The sequence below is a fragment of the Aspergillus costaricaensis genome, assembly GCF_003184835.1.
Source record: "Aspergillus costaricaensis CBS 115574 unplaced genomic scaffold BO79scaffold_28, whole genome shotgun sequence".
Classification (NCBI taxonomy): domain Eukaryota; kingdom Fungi; phylum Ascomycota; class Eurotiomycetes; order Eurotiales; family Aspergillaceae; genus Aspergillus; species Aspergillus costaricensis.
This window is the reverse complement of record NW_020291828.1, coordinates 150,165-168,205: the sequence shown is the minus strand read 5'-3', so window position 1 is coordinate 168,205 and position 18,041 is coordinate 150,165. Positions and strand designations below refer to the sequence as shown.

General features: G+C 49.2%; 7 protein-coding genes across 7 annotated transcripts; 6 read left to right on the top strand and 1 right to left on the bottom strand.

Annotated features, from left to right (window-relative positions):
- Positions 1-587: 587 nt before the first annotated feature.
- On the top strand, positions 588-1,884 carry BO79DRAFT_239518 (uncharacterized protein; the record flags this gene model as incomplete). Its single annotated transcript, XM_025684923.1, has 1 exon — positions 588-1,884. Exon 1 carries the CDS (start codon positions 655-657, stop codon positions 1,882-1,884), a length of 1,230 nt encoding a protein of 409 aa, XP_025536783.1. The 5' UTR covers positions 588-654.
- A 1,837-nt stretch (positions 1,885-3,721) lies between these two features.
- BO79DRAFT_230990 (SNG1 family protein) lies at positions 3,722-4,825 on the top strand (the record flags this gene model as incomplete). The annotated part of the gene is made up of 1 exon (XM_025684129.1): positions 3,722-4,825. The coding sequence occupies one exon, from the start codon at positions 3,722-3,724 to the stop codon at positions 4,823-4,825; it is 1,104 nt and encodes a 367-aa protein (XP_025536782.1).
- Positions 4,826-4,951: 126 nt separating this feature from the next.
- On the bottom strand, positions 4,952-6,726 carry BO79DRAFT_271656 (FAD-dependent oxidoreductase; the record flags this gene model as incomplete). The annotated part of the gene is made up of 6 exons (XM_025687367.1): positions 6,518-6,726; positions 6,301-6,458; positions 5,805-6,251; positions 5,634-5,757; positions 5,276-5,587; positions 4,952-5,227 (listed from the first exon to the last, which is right to left on the bottom strand). The coding sequence occupies exons 1-6, from the start codon at positions 6,667-6,669 to the stop codon at positions 4,954-4,956; spliced, it is 1,467 nt and encodes a 488-aa protein (XP_025536781.1). The 5' UTR covers positions 6,670-6,726.
- Positions 6,727-7,271: 545 nt separating this feature from the next.
- Positions 7,272-9,141, top strand: BO79DRAFT_200061 (fungal specific transcription factor domain-containing protein; the record flags this gene model as incomplete). The annotated part of the gene is made up of 2 exons (XM_025681466.1): positions 7,272-7,786; positions 7,833-9,141. 2 exons carry the CDS (start codon positions 7,272-7,274, stop codon positions 9,139-9,141), a joined length of 1,824 nt encoding a protein of 607 aa, XP_025536780.1.
- A 543-nt stretch (positions 9,142-9,684) lies between these two features.
- BO79DRAFT_271652 (Diaminopimelate epimerase-like protein) lies at positions 9,685-10,347 on the top strand (the record flags this gene model as incomplete). Its single annotated transcript, XM_025687366.1, has 1 exon — positions 9,685-10,347. A coding segment is annotated over one exon (663 nt), but the record flags the coding sequence as incomplete, so codon positions are not given.
- Positions 10,348-10,772: 425 nt separating this feature from the next.
- BO79DRAFT_289471 (HET domain-containing protein) lies at positions 10,773-13,055 on the top strand (the record flags this gene model as incomplete). The annotated part of the gene is made up of 1 exon (XM_025688784.1): positions 10,773-13,055. One exon carries the CDS (start codon positions 10,773-10,775, stop codon positions 13,053-13,055), a length of 2,283 nt encoding a protein of 760 aa, XP_025536778.1.
- A 692-nt stretch (positions 13,056-13,747) lies between these two features.
- Positions 13,748-14,607, top strand: BO79DRAFT_178326 (uncharacterized protein; the record flags this gene model as incomplete). Its single annotated transcript, XM_025679976.1, has 2 exons — positions 13,748-14,099; positions 14,177-14,607. Coding segments are annotated over 2 exons (783 nt in total), but the record flags the coding sequence as incomplete, so codon positions are not given.
- Between the last annotated feature and the right edge of the window lie 3,434 nt (positions 14,608-18,041).

Here is an 18,041-nt window from a genome sequence, read left to right as displayed (position 1 = left end):
TGCTCAAACGAAGGTGGCAAAGCATGTCCATTGATTGATGGATAGCTGGACAGCCCTTAACTAGCGCAAGTACGCTCACGTGATAGGCAGGGCCACCTCGCCTGGTTTCACAGACCAGGGCAGCCTGTGCACTCACACACATTTGTCCCTCTCTATTCCTTGTTCTTCGGCATTTCTTCCGTGATGGAGTCGCTTATGCAGGAGCGTCTGGATTCCTTATATACTCTTTGTCATAAAGGGTATGTGTTCCTAAGAGACGCTATCTCCCAAAAGGATACAGCACTGGCAGGGCTTTTTGATAATGAGCGGTCGAGATTTTATGAATGGGGAAGAAGCGCAAAGATATACCTGGCGCCCCAGACTCCGTTACGGACTGGTAACCTGGAGTACCGCGGGATCCGGCGATTGATATTGAAACTCCTGAAGCAAGTGGCTCTGGGGCTGGAGAACCAGATGCAAGCCACCGCAGAGCACAAGCCCTTGAGAGAAATTGTTCTCTCGCCAGAGGCCGCCATGAATATGTTCGTATCTCCCACTTTCCGGGTCACTAAAAGTTGCTGGACGCGACACAAGCAAACGGAGTTACGAGCCCTAATCTCAGAACTGGCTGCGTACAACGAAGATCTCCTGAGACTGTTACGACGTAACCAGGATATGGAGATTGCTCAGAAGCTCATCCTAGATGTTCTCGATGCCGCAACCCATACGTTTAGACCGGGAAACCCTAAGGCTGCGAGTATAATCGAGCTGCGTGAGATAAACGAACGCAATATCTGCGAAGAAATGCTGGAATCCGAGACAGGCTCTATCGAAAATACTATAGCCTCTTCATCATCAAACCCTCCGCCCGCGGCAGTTGAAAATAATTTGGAGATCCCCATTTCCTGTTTCCAAGGCTTTGAGACGCCAAAGATCCCCCGAGTGGTTATTGATTGTACATCGCCTGAGAGCAACATTGCAAGGTCTCCGCTTACCCGGTATCGCTATGTTTACAATTCAGAGAAGTCCTGGAGTGAAGAACTTGTCTTTGTAGAATGGCGGTTGCGCAAGCACGGTGTCCGGAGCACATTTGACGAAGAAGCCCAAACGCAGCGATACAGTTACTTCGTTCGACTTCTACAACGGACTTCTAGGATTGATCCCGGACTCTGCACGCTACCCTGTTTGGGCTATAGTTTAGCGACAGGTCAGCTACCTGATGGTAAAAAATGCCCTATTGTGGGATATGTTTTCAAATTCCCAAAACACGCCAATAGTACGGCCCGACTATTGACACTCGATGACAAAATCGCGTCCTGCCCCGGAATCCTCGCTTCACCAAGTCCAAACTTGGAGAGTCGTTTTTGTCTTTCACAAAAACTCACCCTTGCACTGTTACAGCTGCACATTGCTGGGTGGAAGCACAGGCAGCTCTCCAGTAGCAACATAATCTTTTTCCGGAATGAGGGAGATCAATGGGACGACCTCAGCAAACCGTACATTAGCGCCTGGCAGTGCCTTTCGGACGACTATAGAATGCAGGGCGACAATACGGACATTGATATGAAGTCAATTCGATTTTGGAAAGGCGAAGATCTGAAAAGTCTTGCAGTCATATTGATGCAGATTGGACTTTGGGAATATCCTTGCAACGCATACCACAGACTTTCGAATTCAAATTTACCCGGTGTGTCCATGGACTACCGCGGTCCTTTCTCACTACAACATGTACAGTCTCTGTATAGAGTCCTTGGGGCGCAACTTAGAACGAAAATGGGCAGCCATTATGCCAAGTCTGTGAAGGAGTGCTCACAGGGCCCATATCTTGCATCGTCAACCGCTAGCCTTGAGAAGCACCTCTTCAATGAAGTGATGCAGGGTTTGTATAAATCTGTAAATAACTAGGGCCTGACTCTTCGTGGTCTTTCTTGCTTTATACTAGAATATCATCAAAAATACATTCTTGATTCTACCACGCCTTGGCCATCCGTGAGAGCTTCGCGTCAGTATAATTCCAGACTCAATCGACTGGCTAGAGAGGAAATATATTATACTTCCATAGGTTCTCTTAAAAGGGCCTGAAAACTATGTTCACATCAGGTGGATCTAAATGTGTGGAGCCAAGGCTCAACAACGAGTATGCCCGGCGCTATTACCATGACACATTCTCAACTGGCCTGGTGAGTAGTGCACGTAGGTATTGTGTAGGTCGTGTGCTGCTTTCATCACACTTGAAGCGGCTGGCATTATCGTCTTCAATTACAATTCCATTCTTTCATTTTGATGCTATCGAGCCTGTAGTCAACTAGGTGGAACTGCAATTAGGGCGCTCCTTTGAATCATATATATGGCTGTTCCTTCTCTGATATATGATGATGCAGTTGTTGGTAGTTATCAAACGCTACTATTAAAAGCCGCTTTCCCATGGATATAACTGATCAAGGAGACACTTGAAATCAAAGCACATACTTGCTTTATCCTTGTCGGGAGTAATCCCGCAACATTGTTAATCGACTTATACGCCGCATTTTCCAGTGTGGGTATGAACTCTACTAAACTCTCTAGGTGCGCCGGCGTAGCGGTCTGTGATTTTTCTCTACAAAAGATCCATTCATTTACATGACCGGTAGCCGTCAAAAGCTTGACATCGATTCTCACAGACTCAGAGGGATTCTGCAGGATGTGGCAGACAAGTGTGAGTATTGCCGACATGGGGTAGAAGGGTAATGTCCTATCATGAATTTAGTTGCAAGTTACGTTACGTATGTGGTTGGCGAAATATGCTATATTTATAATGAAGAAATCAAAGTTGATTTTGTGGAAGGCTTGAGCCTGCAATTAGTTTTGCTTGCCAGTCTAGGTGCTCGGAACATTGATATTGGCCCATTAGCTTTATTCGAGACTTGATAAGCCCAGGATGTCCCACCTCATGATCAGAGCCAGGGTCTAACCGAAACATGATCGCCAGATTGACTCGGCGATGGACACGCTTTGAAGATTGACTCCTGGCCAGAAACACCACCTAACGGCACTGTATATGGCTTTATCAATATACGTATAAAATAATATGATCGAACGCAATGGATTAACTCAACCTATGCACACTTTCGCAACGTCCAGCGCACTCCTTGAGCCTGCTCGGAGCTTAACTCGGAAGCTTATGAAAGTATGGTTCCGCTGAGTCATTTGCAGATGTCATTTAAGATAGTTAATTGGTTGATTTGCCGGATACTCCGTATTTAGTTACCAGACAAAAATCCGCTGACTCATTAATCTCCGCCCAGGAGCCCAAATCGATAGACAATCTTTAAAGCCAAGAAGGCCCAAATATGGCCAGTACCAATTGGGATGGGCTTTAAGGCCCTTACCCCCTTATAATCAAAAAGGGAAAATAGTCCGATCATGCAATTCGGATTCTAGAAAATGCCGAATGCGAATATGGATACAGCTCAAGGCTATAACAGCGCGCACCTCCGCGTGGGCAGCTCGTCTTCTCGATTCACATGATCTCCATATAAGCGACGCTCTTTATCTTGTATATCTTCATTGATCGTCGGAACTCACTTCCTGTATGTGCAAGTAATTCATGTTGCTCAACATATCAGGAAGCAGTACAATGCAGGTTCCAAAACAGATGCTAGGTCCCCTAGCAGGGGCTTTCGTCTCCCTCCAGGTCCTATTCCTCGCCAACATGTGCTATCTGTATGGCACTGCATTTCAAGACGGCACACGGTTCAGTGCAATGAAGGTTCTTTATGTTGACTTTGACCAGGGCATTATTGGCCAATCCGTGCTGAAAGCCTACGACCTTGTCAAAAGCCCAGCCTTTCCCACCATCAAACAACATTCCATAGTAGAGTATCCTACCGAGGACTCCTTGAAGCGTGCAGTATGCAAAGAAGGGTACTGGGGAGCTATATATGCTAAAAACAATGCTTCTTTGCGTCTATCAACGGCCATCGCCTCCCCAGCTGCAGCAGAAAACTACAATAATGCCGACGCCTTGGGATATGTCTGGAACAGCGCCAAATATGCTGCCTATGCGCAGACAATCCACGCAAGCCTTACCGAACTGGTCCAGGTAACCGGCAACGTCTACAGCCAAGCGAACGAAACATCCATTTTCGCCACAGCCAATGTCTCCAACCCTTCAATTGCGTCAACCCTTCTACAACCTATAGCTAGCACGGAAACCGACCTCCTCCCCACCGACCAGGGAACTCGCTTCTACTACAATACCGTATCGATGGTTATGCCGATCCTTCAACAATTCTTCTTCCTCATGGCTATCAATGGAATTTCAATGAAATTCAATCTTTTTGCTGTCTCACTCACTCAGCTGGTTAGCTTCCGTGCCCTTGTCGCTTTCGTGTACACGTTCATCAGTGCTCTCGCAATGTCCGGATATATATGGGTCTTTCGCGAAGGGTGGGACGTCCATTCCTCGCAGTTTGGATTGACTTGGATGACTATCTGGCTTGCAATGCAAGTCCATTACTTGCTCCTTGAATTTGTCACCACGTTTGTGCCGATGCAGTTCATTCCCTTCGCTATCTTGACTTGGATTATCCTGAATGTCTCGAGCACGCTTAGCCCCTTTGAGCTATCGCCGGGTTTCTATCGCTGGGGATATGCTCTGCCTGGTAGGGAGCTCTATGATACGCTCCTTCAGGTCTGGACGCGAGGATGTAACCCTTACTTGGGAAGAAGCTTGCCTATACTCTGGTCTTGGTGGATTGTGGGCGTTGTGGGTTTTGCGGTTGCTCTGAGGTATCGTCATCAGACAGCGATGAAGGCCGGAGTTCAGATTATAGAGGATGAAAAGTCCGAGGGGCCCAGGGCGTGACTGGTATAGCCTTTGAAATTGTTGGCGTTGGAATCATGCGTATTCATTAATTTTGTAGTTGACTCGATAAGAATGTCAATCCTCTAGTAATGAACACATCACAGGAAAGCTATCCGATACACATGTCTTTACAGTTTGCTTCCCATTCCAACGTCTCGATCTACTGCATCTCGCTGGTCTGCGGCTGGCAAGCTAGGGGCCGGCAGATTCAACTCGATCGCAATTGCCTTTGCAGCCCAGAAGCCCGTGACAAAGGCAAGAGCCAAGCCGCCCGCATATCCGAGGTTACTGAACCCTCCACCATCAACCCCAGCAACTAACAGCCCTGGGATGGGATTTCCATCGGTCGTCAACGCGCGGCCCTTAGGGTCGATTCTAATGCCACCGTACGTGAATGTAATTCTGCATGATCAGTCATATGCACAGTTTGATCGAAGAAGGGATACGTACGATGGCTGCACTTCCATACAAAAGAAGGGTCCGTCGCCCTCTACTAAGGGGACTGGAGGTTTTCCGCCTGCCCCGACAGGGGCATCCAACGCCACAGTCGAGTTGCCTAGCCGGATGACCTGATCATATTGTTCAATTGTCCTTCGAGCCTGTGTCTCGTTTACTCCCCATTCTTTGAGTATGTCGACCAGCCCGTTGATGCTCGGCGCACTACCGACACGGCAGCCGTGTTCCTGAGCTTTGGCTAGACGATCGATCTCACCCCCGTTGGGGAACGGTGCGGAGATGCAGTGCTGGGTCCGAGTGCGATCGCTGCGTTGTCAGACATATACTTCGAGGAACATCATGGGGAACATACTTGAACAGAAGAAATCCTCGCCGTTTCTCTTGCTTCGCGAGATACTGATTGATAATCTCGTCGCCGGTCGTCTCATCCGCGAATCTCCGGCCACTCTCGTTGATAAGCAGGCAATGTTTGCTTTCTAGGCGATAGTTAGCACCATGTATGGAGAGAACCTATGCCACTTACGATATTGTGCCAACGGCAAATAGTCCCGTGGGTCGACCTTCTCGGCCTGCAGAGGCGCCGCGAGTAAATGACCATAGAAGGTGCCCATCCCACGACTGCTACCCGCACCTACTTGTGTTCCTAGGATCAAGCCGTCTCCCACTGATCCCTTGTTGGATCGCACAAACATGTCGTCTGCATGTTGGCCCATATGCATAGACAGTAGCCTGGGGTTACCTTGAAATCCCCCAGTGGCTAGAACAACCCGCTTTGCTCGAACTTCGTAGTGTGCACCATCCGCGCGACGAATAACCGCCCCAATAACGCGCGATCCAGGGGCTCCCGGAACTTCTTGTAGGAGCTTCACCACCGCGGTATTGGTGAATATTTGTGAGCCGGTATTGCTATCTCGGATGCGCTGCTGATGATATGCATGGAGATGAGGGATATTGATTGGGAAACCGATGCCTGTACCTCGTGTCAATTACTTGTCGCTGTAACGAGAAGAATGACATACCAATTGTCATAATACCATCAAATCTCTGCGCCACTGGGACACCATTTTCACGCATCCATTGTACGGCCGGGAGGTAGTCTTGCATCCAGGCGGCTTGGAGATCGGGATTACCCCATGGTACCCATGAGCGCAGACTTGAGTAAGACTTGGGGCCCCAACTGTACCAAGGTAATAAGTACGTGTTCCCCATAATTGATAGGTGCTAGCTTCAACATACAACATCCCTGCGGAGTAATTGGATGACCCGCCCACGGTGGACTGTTTCTCTACAACGAGAACTTTAGCCCCGGAGGACGCGGTGAAAGAGGCACAGGCAAGGCCTGACATGCCCCCGCCACAGATAAGGGCATCAACGGTAATTGTTTGCATTATGTTATAATCAAGCTATGGGAAAGAGGTATGTGTGCAGTGATGTCTGAAGACGAGCGCCGGGTATATAACCACCCTCCGGTGGCTAAATTAAGTGGCCGGAGGACCCACCCTGGCATCTTGTGCCTGAACGAGCATGACAAGACCGGGTTATATGGAAAGGCCATTCGGTCAGGCTGATAGCAAATTCATGTATACGAACTCTAACCAGCTTCTTTCAGTCCATGCCCATGCTGAATGGAAAGTGGCGAAACCGGCCATGGTAGGGCTGTCCGAATACCGTGATTCCCCGCATTTCTCTAGAATTTCTCGGTAATTCGGGTAATTTTCCTGCGACTACCTAGAAGCTCTCATCCCATGATTCTTTGACTATGGCCCCAAGCACTCGTTCAAGTCAAGCTAGGAAAATCTCCAGGCCCTCTGCAGCCGCATGCGAAGTATGTCGTCAACTGAAGATGCGCTGTATCCGGCCAGATCTATCGGAGCCATGCGACCGCTGTCGGCGCAACAATCGTCGCTGCAACATCCCCCCTCCCCGTCCTCTGGGTCGTAGGCCTGGTGCTGTTGGTCGCTATAATGGGTTCGAGAAGTCTTATCGAAAGATGCAAGCTCAGCTCAAGAAAGCACCGGTATCAGCTGATGAGGTACAACAGGTGTTGAATACCACGGGCCAAGAGGAATTACTTCAAGTCATCGTGGCGAAGCTGCAGCATGGCAGCGACGATAAAAGGCCAGTGCCAACCACTGACGGTGCAATGAGAAGCTACCAGGATGGCTTACCAACTCCAAAGGAGCCAGTTAGCAATCCACTCGCACTCCTGGCGGACGCATCTAGCGCAGCACAGCCATTGACGCCGTCGCTGGATCTACCATGTACTACAAGTGGAGGCCCGGTGCTCCTCCAGCACTCAGTCTACGCGTCCCTAGGTCTGCAGCTAAGTCGACACACATTGGAAGAGGGCCTCAGTGCCATTTATGATACCACACTGCCCATCCTGTCCCAATCAAATTATTTTCGACCTCCTGATGCGGATCCATCTCGAGATGTCGGCCCAGATCTGGATCCTATTGAGCTGGGGCTATTATCGTTAGAGGATGCGCAAAATTTGTTTTCAATGTATGTGCATTACTTTCTAACAGTTATCTTGCTAATGGAATACTAGCTATTTCGTCCGCTTACACCCCATCAACGGCATTCTTGACCCAATTCTTCACACCGTCGACTATGTGCGCTCTCGCTCCGCTCTCCTCTTCACATGGATTCTGGCCATTACGGCTCAATTCGATCACCAGTCTGCATCGTACGCCAAACGCCTGCGCCTTCACGGCGAGAACCTCTCGCGACATGTCCACACATCTGGGTACAAGTCAGTCGAAATCGTCCAAGGATACTACATTTCGCTTCTCTCTGCTACCCCTGCCCCGACATTGTCTGAGGAACGCTCATGGCTCTACACCTCCTACGCCGTCGCCGTCGCCACTGAGCTAGGCTTAGACCAGGTTAGTCCTTCGAACACTCTTGCCTCCGACTCGATCATGTCCCAGCAACAGGCGCGTAATCACGAACGCACTTGGCTGCGCATCCTCCTGTGGGAACGCGCTACCAGCGCCGCTTACGGGCGAGCAACTGCCTTTCCCGAGTCCCCCCTTACCCGGAATATTCAGAAATGGTGGCTGCACCCTCTTGCCGATTCTACCGACAAGGACACATGTGCCTTTATTCTTCTCCGTCGACATCTAGCAGACCTTCATCATATCCTGCACCAGCAAGCCTCTTTCACCCACGACAACCCCCACTGGGTCCGCGATCTCGTGGACTCTATTCTAGACCCGTGGCAAATTACCTGGCTTCCTGGGTGTACTTCAAAAGCCGTCACCCCCTCTCTCAACATATCCACAGCCTTCCTCACGTACGTATATCTACATAACCGTCTCTGGATGCTCTCTTTCGCCCTGAATACCTCAACTATCCACTCCCACGCCCTCCAAGAAGACTGCTTTACAGCCGCGGTTCAATGTTGTACCCTCGCTGTCCACGATCTCCAATCAATTGGTGAACCTCTGTACTGTCTTCTCTCCCCATCTTGGGCGATGATCGCCTACGCCGCCGCTCTCGCCCTCAGACTCTTCCCCACCTTGTATGATACCCATGCCGACGATGAGGGCGAGTTGCTAGGGCTGCTAGGGCAGGTAGCCCTGCAGCTAGAGAAGGCTGGAAGCACCCCGTCTCATAGAATTGGAATTGCGTCCGTGCTCGGGAGGCATTTGCTTAGTGTCTTACGGGCCAAAGTTGGGACGGGGATTGGGCCTGGCGTTGTTGCGGATAGCGGGCTGCACTTTTCATCCGAATCAGGTCTGGTGGGGAGCAGCTGCGATCCGGTCTTGGGATCTGTTGCGATGCGACTGGATGAAGGGTTTGCGGATGTGTTTCGGGAGGTGTTCGGGCCGGGGTGGGGGCTGGGGATGGAATGAGATTGGAATGTTGATCAGTAGATACCCGGAGATAGTTTCACTATGGTAGCAGGGGTGATTACGATGCATCAAGAGTGAGGGAATGGTGCACTTCACAATCAATTTCAATCATGGCAAGGACTAGCTTCAGGACGTCGAAATCACCACCTGAAATAGGTACATTTACGCAGTGTTTATATGTATACTGGTCGGCATCTGCAATTCCGCTAATATACATACCTATGCTTGGCTGTCATCGTATTGCTGTGAGGTGTTTTCCCTCTAATCTTGTCTTGGCGCATTTGTCTGCTTTTTCTTATTTCTTTTCCTTCCAGAGGGTGGGGTAAGGGCGACCTATGAAAACTACATATACTCAGACGATTTCCGTCCCCTTTGGCCTGTCTTTTTGCTTTTTATATATGCTTTTTTCTTTCCAAAGATATCAGCGATTGTATTACTCATGAAATTGATATGCGGGATGGTCGGCCTTCCCGAGCTGACCACATTGTTGCCGTTTCCGGCTAGCACCTTGGGATAGCTCCTATTTCGATATCCAAAAATTCTGTGGTCATTGATGTTCCGTCTGGCCGTGTGGCAGCGCATGTTACTATGAAAGATGGAGAGCCAGCACAGGCTTACTTTATGAATATCGCCAGCTTTCCGATAGAGAAGGGACTATCTGTGAAGATCCCTTCTCGTAATGAGGAGATCCGTGTTGATTTGGCTTTTGCCGGTGCTGTTATGGCTTCAGTGAGTGCTGCTGAATTGGGTCTTGAGGTCAAGCCGGGTAATGCGGATGCATTCATCAAACTTCAGCGAGAGATAAAAGCAGCACTTGGTGATAGGGCAACCTATCTCGATTATGAGTTGTACGCAGTTATCTTTTTCGAGGACGAAAGGAACCATCCCGATTACCGGAAGACAATTGTCCAGAGGAATGTTACTGTCTATGGTGATGGTCAGATTGATCGGTCCCCTTGCGGCTCTGGCACTTGTGCGAGAATTGCCCTCCTATCTTCGGATGGTCGGCTTCGAAAGAACCAGAAACTTTTACATCACTCCATTATCGGGTCGGCTTTTGAAGCGGAGATAGAGTCCTGGGGTGGTTCCCATGGGGACTTTGATTCCTGCAATGTGCTTGTGAAGGGCCAGGCACATCTGATTGCGCAGTCGCGGTTCTTGATTGACGAGGAAGATCCCCTCTCTCCTGGGTTCATTTTGCGTTAGTTGATGAATATTCGTTTTGAGAGGTTGAATGTGGGCCATTTACATTGAACTGTATGAAACAAGCCTGTTGTAAAGTTACATTGCTAGCATAAATCCGCTCTCGATTATATTTAAGAGCAAACTGAATCCAAAGCACCCTACTCAAAGATGGTTGACGGAATTCATAGCTCATATTGCCAGATGATGTTTCCAGCCCAGTGCTACTATATTCATTTGCATCTGGCCCCCACGTTTAGATCTGTTTCCACCCGCAGCTCGGGCCAAGAGTCGGATCCTGCAGGGCGGGGCTCATGTCAGCTAGACGCCCATCGCTGACTGCAACCATTTCTTGCTTACATGCCCAGTGAGTAGCAGCTTGAATGTGCAATATGAGCTACATCCTCCATAAGCCTCTAGATTAAGACCTCTTATCGTTGCAAGAGACCATGGATGCCCTGGAACGAGACGCACCTCTCTGCGCAAGGTGCCGCACCATTGACTTCGATGCTATCTTCCAACTCAGCAACGATGTCCGAGATGCAAGACTAGAAGGTCTACCAATAATATCACTGGGTAGTATCATTTCCGACCCAAACACGCCATGTCTAATGTGCGATCTCTTCGACGAAGTCAAGTTCGACCTCGACGTATCAGCTCGCCAATCAGCATGGGATACCAGCCAATATCATTTACGTGCTTTTAGCAGCCTCATAAAAGAAGTAGGAGTTACGACAGAAATGCCAACAGAACCTAAGCTACGAGATATTATCAAGCAAATTCGCAGGGGGGATGAGTATATGAGTGACGAGTCAAACAGTGTGTTTCTCGCGGTATTTCCGGGAAGCGGTGATGATGTTTTCGTCACCAGTGAAATCAGAATCCATGATATCTGCAGCCATCTGGAACAAAGTGTCATTATGCCGGTGGAGGGGTCTGATGTTGCCAACTTACGGACTCACGGGGTCCGAGTGTTGCCGAAGCAGATCAATTACACTCGTCTGAAGGAGTGGATGGAGAGCTGCCAGGGTCATCATGGGCCCCGATGTACTTGCTCACCTACTCCTCCGCCTTTTGTACTAAAGGTGATCGATTGCCAGACCCGGCAAATTGTCCCACTTCAGCCAGGTTGGGAGTATCTCGCGCTCAGCTACGTATGGGGACCACTGTCCGCGGAGGAATCAGCTGTCCGAATACAAAAGTCTGAGACTGTGCTTCCGGACAAAGTGCACGGTACTATCAAAGATGCCATCAGAGTCGTCAACAACCTCGGAGGTAGATATCTCTGGGTCGACAAATACTGCATTGACCAGGACAACGCACAAGAAAAGCACGATCAAATATCTCGCATGGATCTGATATATTCTGGCGCTTACGCTACTATAATCGCTGCTGGTTCTGATATATCGATTTCTGGGTTACCTGGCGTTGGTGCGGTTCCACGACGGCGCCAACCACAAGCAACCTCACCGACAGCCTCTGGGAGGGATTTGAGACTGGTATCTACACTGCCTTCTATACGACGTGCTTTAGCCTCTAGTCCATGGATATCTCGTGGCTGGACCTTTCAGGAAGTAATTCTTTCGCGTCGATGTCTGTTCTTCACCGACTTTCAGGTTTACTATATGTGCGGAGAGACTACAAATTGCGAGTCGACCGTGCTCTCCCCTGTTGAATTGTCACACATGGCCACAGCCCAAACAGCCACAAAGCCTGCCCGCGACGACATCCTCGATTCTTCTCGGTTCACCTATCATATACCCCTACATCCAGCATACTATTCCAGTAGGCCATATCGACCATGGGCCTTCCGTACACACCTATCAAACTACTCAAGTCGAAGCCTCTCCTACAATTCCGATGCTATCAACGCCTTTCGAGGCATCCTCGCTCGCTCCGATCATCCAACCTTCTACGGTATTCCGTTCTTGTTTGGCGGAGAGACTTCCTATACTCTAGCGCGCGATCCGAATTTCCGTTTCGTCTGCGCACTGTCCTGGGAGCCTATTTATCAACCTCCTTGCAAAGATGATTGCAGTGCAAATGGCGAAGATGGACACTTGATACGGAGAAAAAAATTCCCCAGCTGGTCCTGGGCCGGCTGGATAGGTCAGGTCTCATATCACTACTTTCTCTGGAACAGGAGATTCGGCTGTGCAGAGGATGATCTTCTCCCACAGGAGCTGGATGGGCATCAGCCTGTTCGCATATGGATTTGCTTCAACCTTCGTCAGAGTATTGACCATATCTCCATAGGGGATATCTCAATAGAAGAATTCTTCGTCAACCACAACAGCGCTCTTTGGGGGAATATCTTGCCTGAATTCTCGCCCTTTCTGCAGATTGAATGTACCGTCCTCCATTGCCTCCAGATAAAGCTCTTGAGTATTCCCTCCGGGACTACTTCTGTTCCCGCAGTCAGAATCGTTATAGGGGATGGGTATTCCCGTGCTCCGGTGCTGTTCTGTGGGCCACCTCCTTGTTCAAACGAGGATGGGGTGATAGAGGAGGAATATACGGGACTGGTGCTCTTCGAGAGAAGACATAGCATTGCCCTATGCACGCCGTGGGATCACATTGGGATTTTTGTTCTTCTTGTGAAGAAAATCCAGGGTGGGAGGGAGGGGCACTATGAGCGTGTGGGATCTGCATGGTTGGATCGAGCGGAGTTAGGAAAGCTGGGTTGTGATGGTAAGACGAAGATGAGGAGAGAGACGATTTCATTATCTTGACCTTGTTCAAGATATGTACTATGGTCATGGATTGACCCTGTCAAGAGGTAGCAAAGCATAGACCGGACACGCGAGTCGAAGATGCCACCTTACATTGAACGGCAGTATTTTCTCTGGCGCTATTTGTAATGTCGTGAGGCCCCGCACGATGTAGTTGAAAACTCTAGTGTAGCATGCAAGGAAGGAGCGCACTACGCCAATCATCCCATATTTCTTATACTGTAGGTAGACAGCCCTGCATCGAGTATCGGAGGCAACGTGCGAATCACTCGTCCCTTCCAACATCGATGTCCGACAGTTTGAAACTTCACGGGGCATGGCTTCTTTAGGACTATTTCGGCCCTCTCGGATTTCCTTTCCACTAAATGTTGACATCCACCACCAACACATAAACTAATGTGATTGGCATTCGGTATGATTGGGTGACAGCGTGAGCCGTAGCGCCGAGGCGGGGAGGCGAGTACTACAGAGAACAAGGCTGCGATGTGTTGTTCTAGCATTCACAGTTCTTGATTGGCTGTTCCTCTAGGCGTACGCGCCCACGCGCAAGGGGTCGATATGAGCGAGACTGATGCCTAATAACAGCTTCGGGTGTCGTTTTGGAACTTTTATTAGCTTGACCAGGTCTTGCGTTTTATAGATTGATATCTTCCCACACTCTTTGTGACCAAGGTGCACGACCAAGATCAGCTATGCCTCCCAGGTTTGATCCTAGCGTTTACACTGTGGGCTGGGTCTGCGCTACCAAAGACGAGGTCACTGCTTCTCGAGCCTTCCTTGATGAGGAACATGAACAGCCGCCTAGACGGCAGAATGATAACAATGTTTATATCGTTGGCCGAATGGGGGAACACAAAGTGGTCATCGCGTTTCCGGGAGCGGGCTCGTATGGTGCAGATGCCATTGCCCATACTGTGGCTAACATGGTTCGAACATTTCGGAATATCCGATTCGGTATGATGGTCGGGATAGGCGGAGCGGCGCCTTCACCACCGGATCCTAAGGACCCATTAAATGACATTAGGTTGGGAGATGTTGTTGTTAGTGAGCCGAAGGGAAATTACAGTAAGCTCCATTGTGGTCCCCATGTGCTCGTTTTTGGCTTCTTGTTTTCTTCCCAGCTTCTCACAATAATCAAGGCGGAGTATTGCAGTACGACAAGGGCCGCTGGAAGGATAATGGGTTCGAAATCAGATCGCACATGAATAAACCTCCAAAGCTTCTACTAGCTGCGATGAAGCTGCTGCAGTCTGATCATGACATTGGCCGGGGAAAGATGACAGCCTTCATTGATGACATTAGACACAAGTCCAGCCAATTACTATCATGGGGTTTTCGCTTCCCAGGCCGCGAGCTCGATCGACTATACAAGCCAGATCTCCCGCATAGTGAGGAAACGGATTATAGGGACTATGGGCTTCAAGGGCTGGAAAAGCGCCTTGATCGTGAAACAGATGAACCTGTCGTTCACTATGGTATTATCGCCTCGGCCAATGCTATGATGAGGTCTGTCGTGTACCGAAATTATCTGAGAGATGCCTGGGGTGTGTGCTGCTTTGAAACAGAGGCCGCGGGCCTTATGAATGACCTTCCATGTGTCGTCATCAAAGGAATTGCCAATTACTCCGACGGCCATAAGTACGATAATTGGCAGCGATATGCAGCAGTCACGGCAGCCGCTTATGCCAAAGATCTTTTACGAGTCATGCCAGCTGAGGAGCCTAGCAGTACCGAAATCACTTCTCAAATTAGCGAAGACTGTATGTCAAGGTATACTTATCGTCGGAGAACTATAAGCTCACACTGGGCAGTTTCGTGGGAATTGCGAGAAGTAGAAAAACGAGTCGCCAAACTTGATGATATGATAACCCACAACCATAATGAGACAACACTCGCATGGCTGAATGACTTTCCCTACGATATCGACAAAAGTTTTATCTTTGAGGAAATTTACCCAGGCACCGGCCAGTGGTTATTGAACTCGGACAAATTCCAGTCCTGGTACCAGGCCAAAGGGCAAACTCTACTCTGTCTAGGCATTCCTGGCGCAGGGAAGACGGTCATGGCAGCTACCATCATTAAATATATTACTACACACCGGCACGAGAACAATCTGAGTCACGCGCTTGGATATGTGTCCTTCAGCTTCAGCTTCAGGTTTCCATCACAACAGAGAACCAGGAACATTGTTGCGTCAATTTTAAAGCAGCTTGCCCAACAAGACCGGCAACTGATGCAGGGACTGCAGACACTTTATGGTCGACATAGTACCAGGGGCACGCAACCGTCAACACGCGAGATGGTCAAAATTCTTTGTTCTATGAGTAGTGATAGGCAGGTATACGTTGTTATCGACGCGCTGGATGAGTTCCAAAGTCCTATGAAAGGACCGACAAAATTCCTATCGGAGCTTTTTCGAATTCAGGATGCTACTGGCCTAAATATACTCGCAACCTCACTTTTCGCCCCTGAAATTCAAAAGATATTCAGGGAAAGGGATGGCAGTTCTTCTCTGGAGATACGTGCCACAGATGAAGATGTTCGAAGCTATATTCAAGGAAACATCAGTTCCCTGCCGTCCTTTATTATGCAGGATCAAGTAATGATGGACAGGATCCTGGCGGATGTTCCCCGGGCTGCTAGCGGAATGTAAGTACCATTGGTCAATGAATGGATTGATTTCTGATGCTTATCTGACTGAACACCAACGCAGGTTTCATTTTGCAAAGCTGTGCCTCGATTCCTTGAGTGACCAAGTCTCACCCAAGCAGATGCACCAGGCATTAGCAGAACTGTCCAACAATCCAGAACTTCAGAAATTGGCGTACGAGAAGACCATGGAGCGTATCGAGGATCAATCACCAAACCTAAGAAATTTGGCCTTGGATGCCCTTTCATGGATCGTATGTGTCGGAAGGCCTCTGAGTATTCGTGAACTGCAACATGCATTAGCAATACAAACGGGCAGTCAGTCTCTTGATACGGAAGACGTTGTTGATGCCATATTGGTAGTCTCTGTGTGCGCGGGGTTCGTCTCTGTGGACATGGAGAGCGAGGTTGTCCATCTCGCCCATCATACTGCGCAGGGCTTTATAAACAATCGTTTGGAAGAATGGTTTCCAAATGCTCATCGGAGAATCGCCGAAACATGCGTCACATATCTGTCCTGTGACTGGAACTTGAGTCAGGACGCCGCAACCATAGTATCACAGCATCCCTTTTACCGCTATGCAGCTCAATATTGGGACTACCATTCTCGACTTGACCCAGTAAGTGATGAGCTTCTACTGCCACTTCTGATGTCAAAGGAAAAGGTGGCCCTGTATACACAGTACATGCGCCTCCTGGATAGCCGCTCTTTTGATATGAAGCTGGAAAAACCACAAGACATCACCGGGCTTCATTTGGCAGCTTACTTTGGGCTGATCAATATCGCCAAAGACCTTGTCAGGAACGGCGGCGATCTTAATGCAAAGGATAGCTGGGGAAGGAATGTTTTCGCGTGGGCCGCAGAATATGGGCGCAAGGAATTCTTCGAGTGTTTTTACGACCATGTTCGTTTATGGCACCAAAAGGACAAGTTTGGTGTGACGCCGCTGCAACTGACTTTATTGAATAGCCACACAGATGTTGCAAAGATACTTGAGAATCGGCATGTCGGCCCTGAACAAGAGAAAATCACAAGCTCCCGAGGGTGAATTGATGTGCGAAGTTCCGATGGGTAATCAAGACTCGGTTGAAGCTCTTCTATGCCAAGGAGCCTCGCCGAATTGCCAACAGGGTAGGCGTACACCGTTACACATGGCAATTGTTGGTGGTCATCTTGCTGTCGGGCAAGCTCTTCTAGAGAAGGGCGCCGATCCAAACATGGTTGATTGGTACGGACGGACCCCCTTACATTACGCAGCCGGAAGGGAAAGAGAAGGCTTTGTGAAGCTACTCCTGGGCTACGGTGTCGACATTAATCTCAAAGACAACAACGGTGCTACTCCTTTGATAACGGCCGTGGCTGGAAGACATGACTCGATAGTTCGGCTTCTCTTAAACTACAAACCTCAGCTTGACTCACAAGACAATTTTGGAGAAACAGCATTGATCTGTGCCGTCAGACGTGGCTCCGATGAGGCGTTGAGTCTACTGCTACGAAATGGCTCCAATTTAAACATCCAATGCAGAAAGGGTATGACCGCTTTGATTCGTGCAGCTCTTGTGAGAGATGTGGAAAAAGCCCGTCTCTTGCTGGCAGCTAAGCCGCAGATTGATATCCGCAATGAGACAGGCGCCACGGCTTTGATTTGTGCATCCCGGAAAGGGTGCTACAAGATCGTTGATGCACTAATTCAGGATGGAGCCCATCTGGACATTGAAGACAATGACGGGCAGACGGCACTGCTCTTCGCTATACAATACAATCACGAGGCAGTAACGGCTTTGCTGATACAAAGTGGGGCAAACGTCGAGGCAGCCACAGATAAAGACGGATGGTTCCCGCTATATCATGCTGTTGATAAATCTTGGAGTAATATCGTTCGTCAACTAGTAGCAAAGGGCGCAGACGTGAACCGCCAGGATGTGGATGGCAAAACAGCCCTGATCTATGGCTGTAGCTACAGTAGAAGCACTGATTGCATTCGTTCCCTTCTGGAACTTAGCGCTCAGCTCGACATTCAGGATGACTGGGGAAGAACTGCTTTGATGTGTGCAGCTCAATCGTGCTACGACGAGATGGTCATTATCCTCTTAGAACGCGGCGCTGACTGGAAGGTTCGCGATAATGAGGGACGGACGGCCTTGTTATATGCACACACAAAGTGCGACTCGTTTCTTGAACGTCAGGACAAACGTGACAGAATAATCCAGGCGTTGCTGCCTTATGAAAAATTTCTTGATGGGACGGAAGCGGGAAAGGAGGCAGCTCAGTCTGATGATGACACAGCCTGCGAAGACAAGGTGTTATCAGGAAGTGAATAAACCTATTACTCCCTC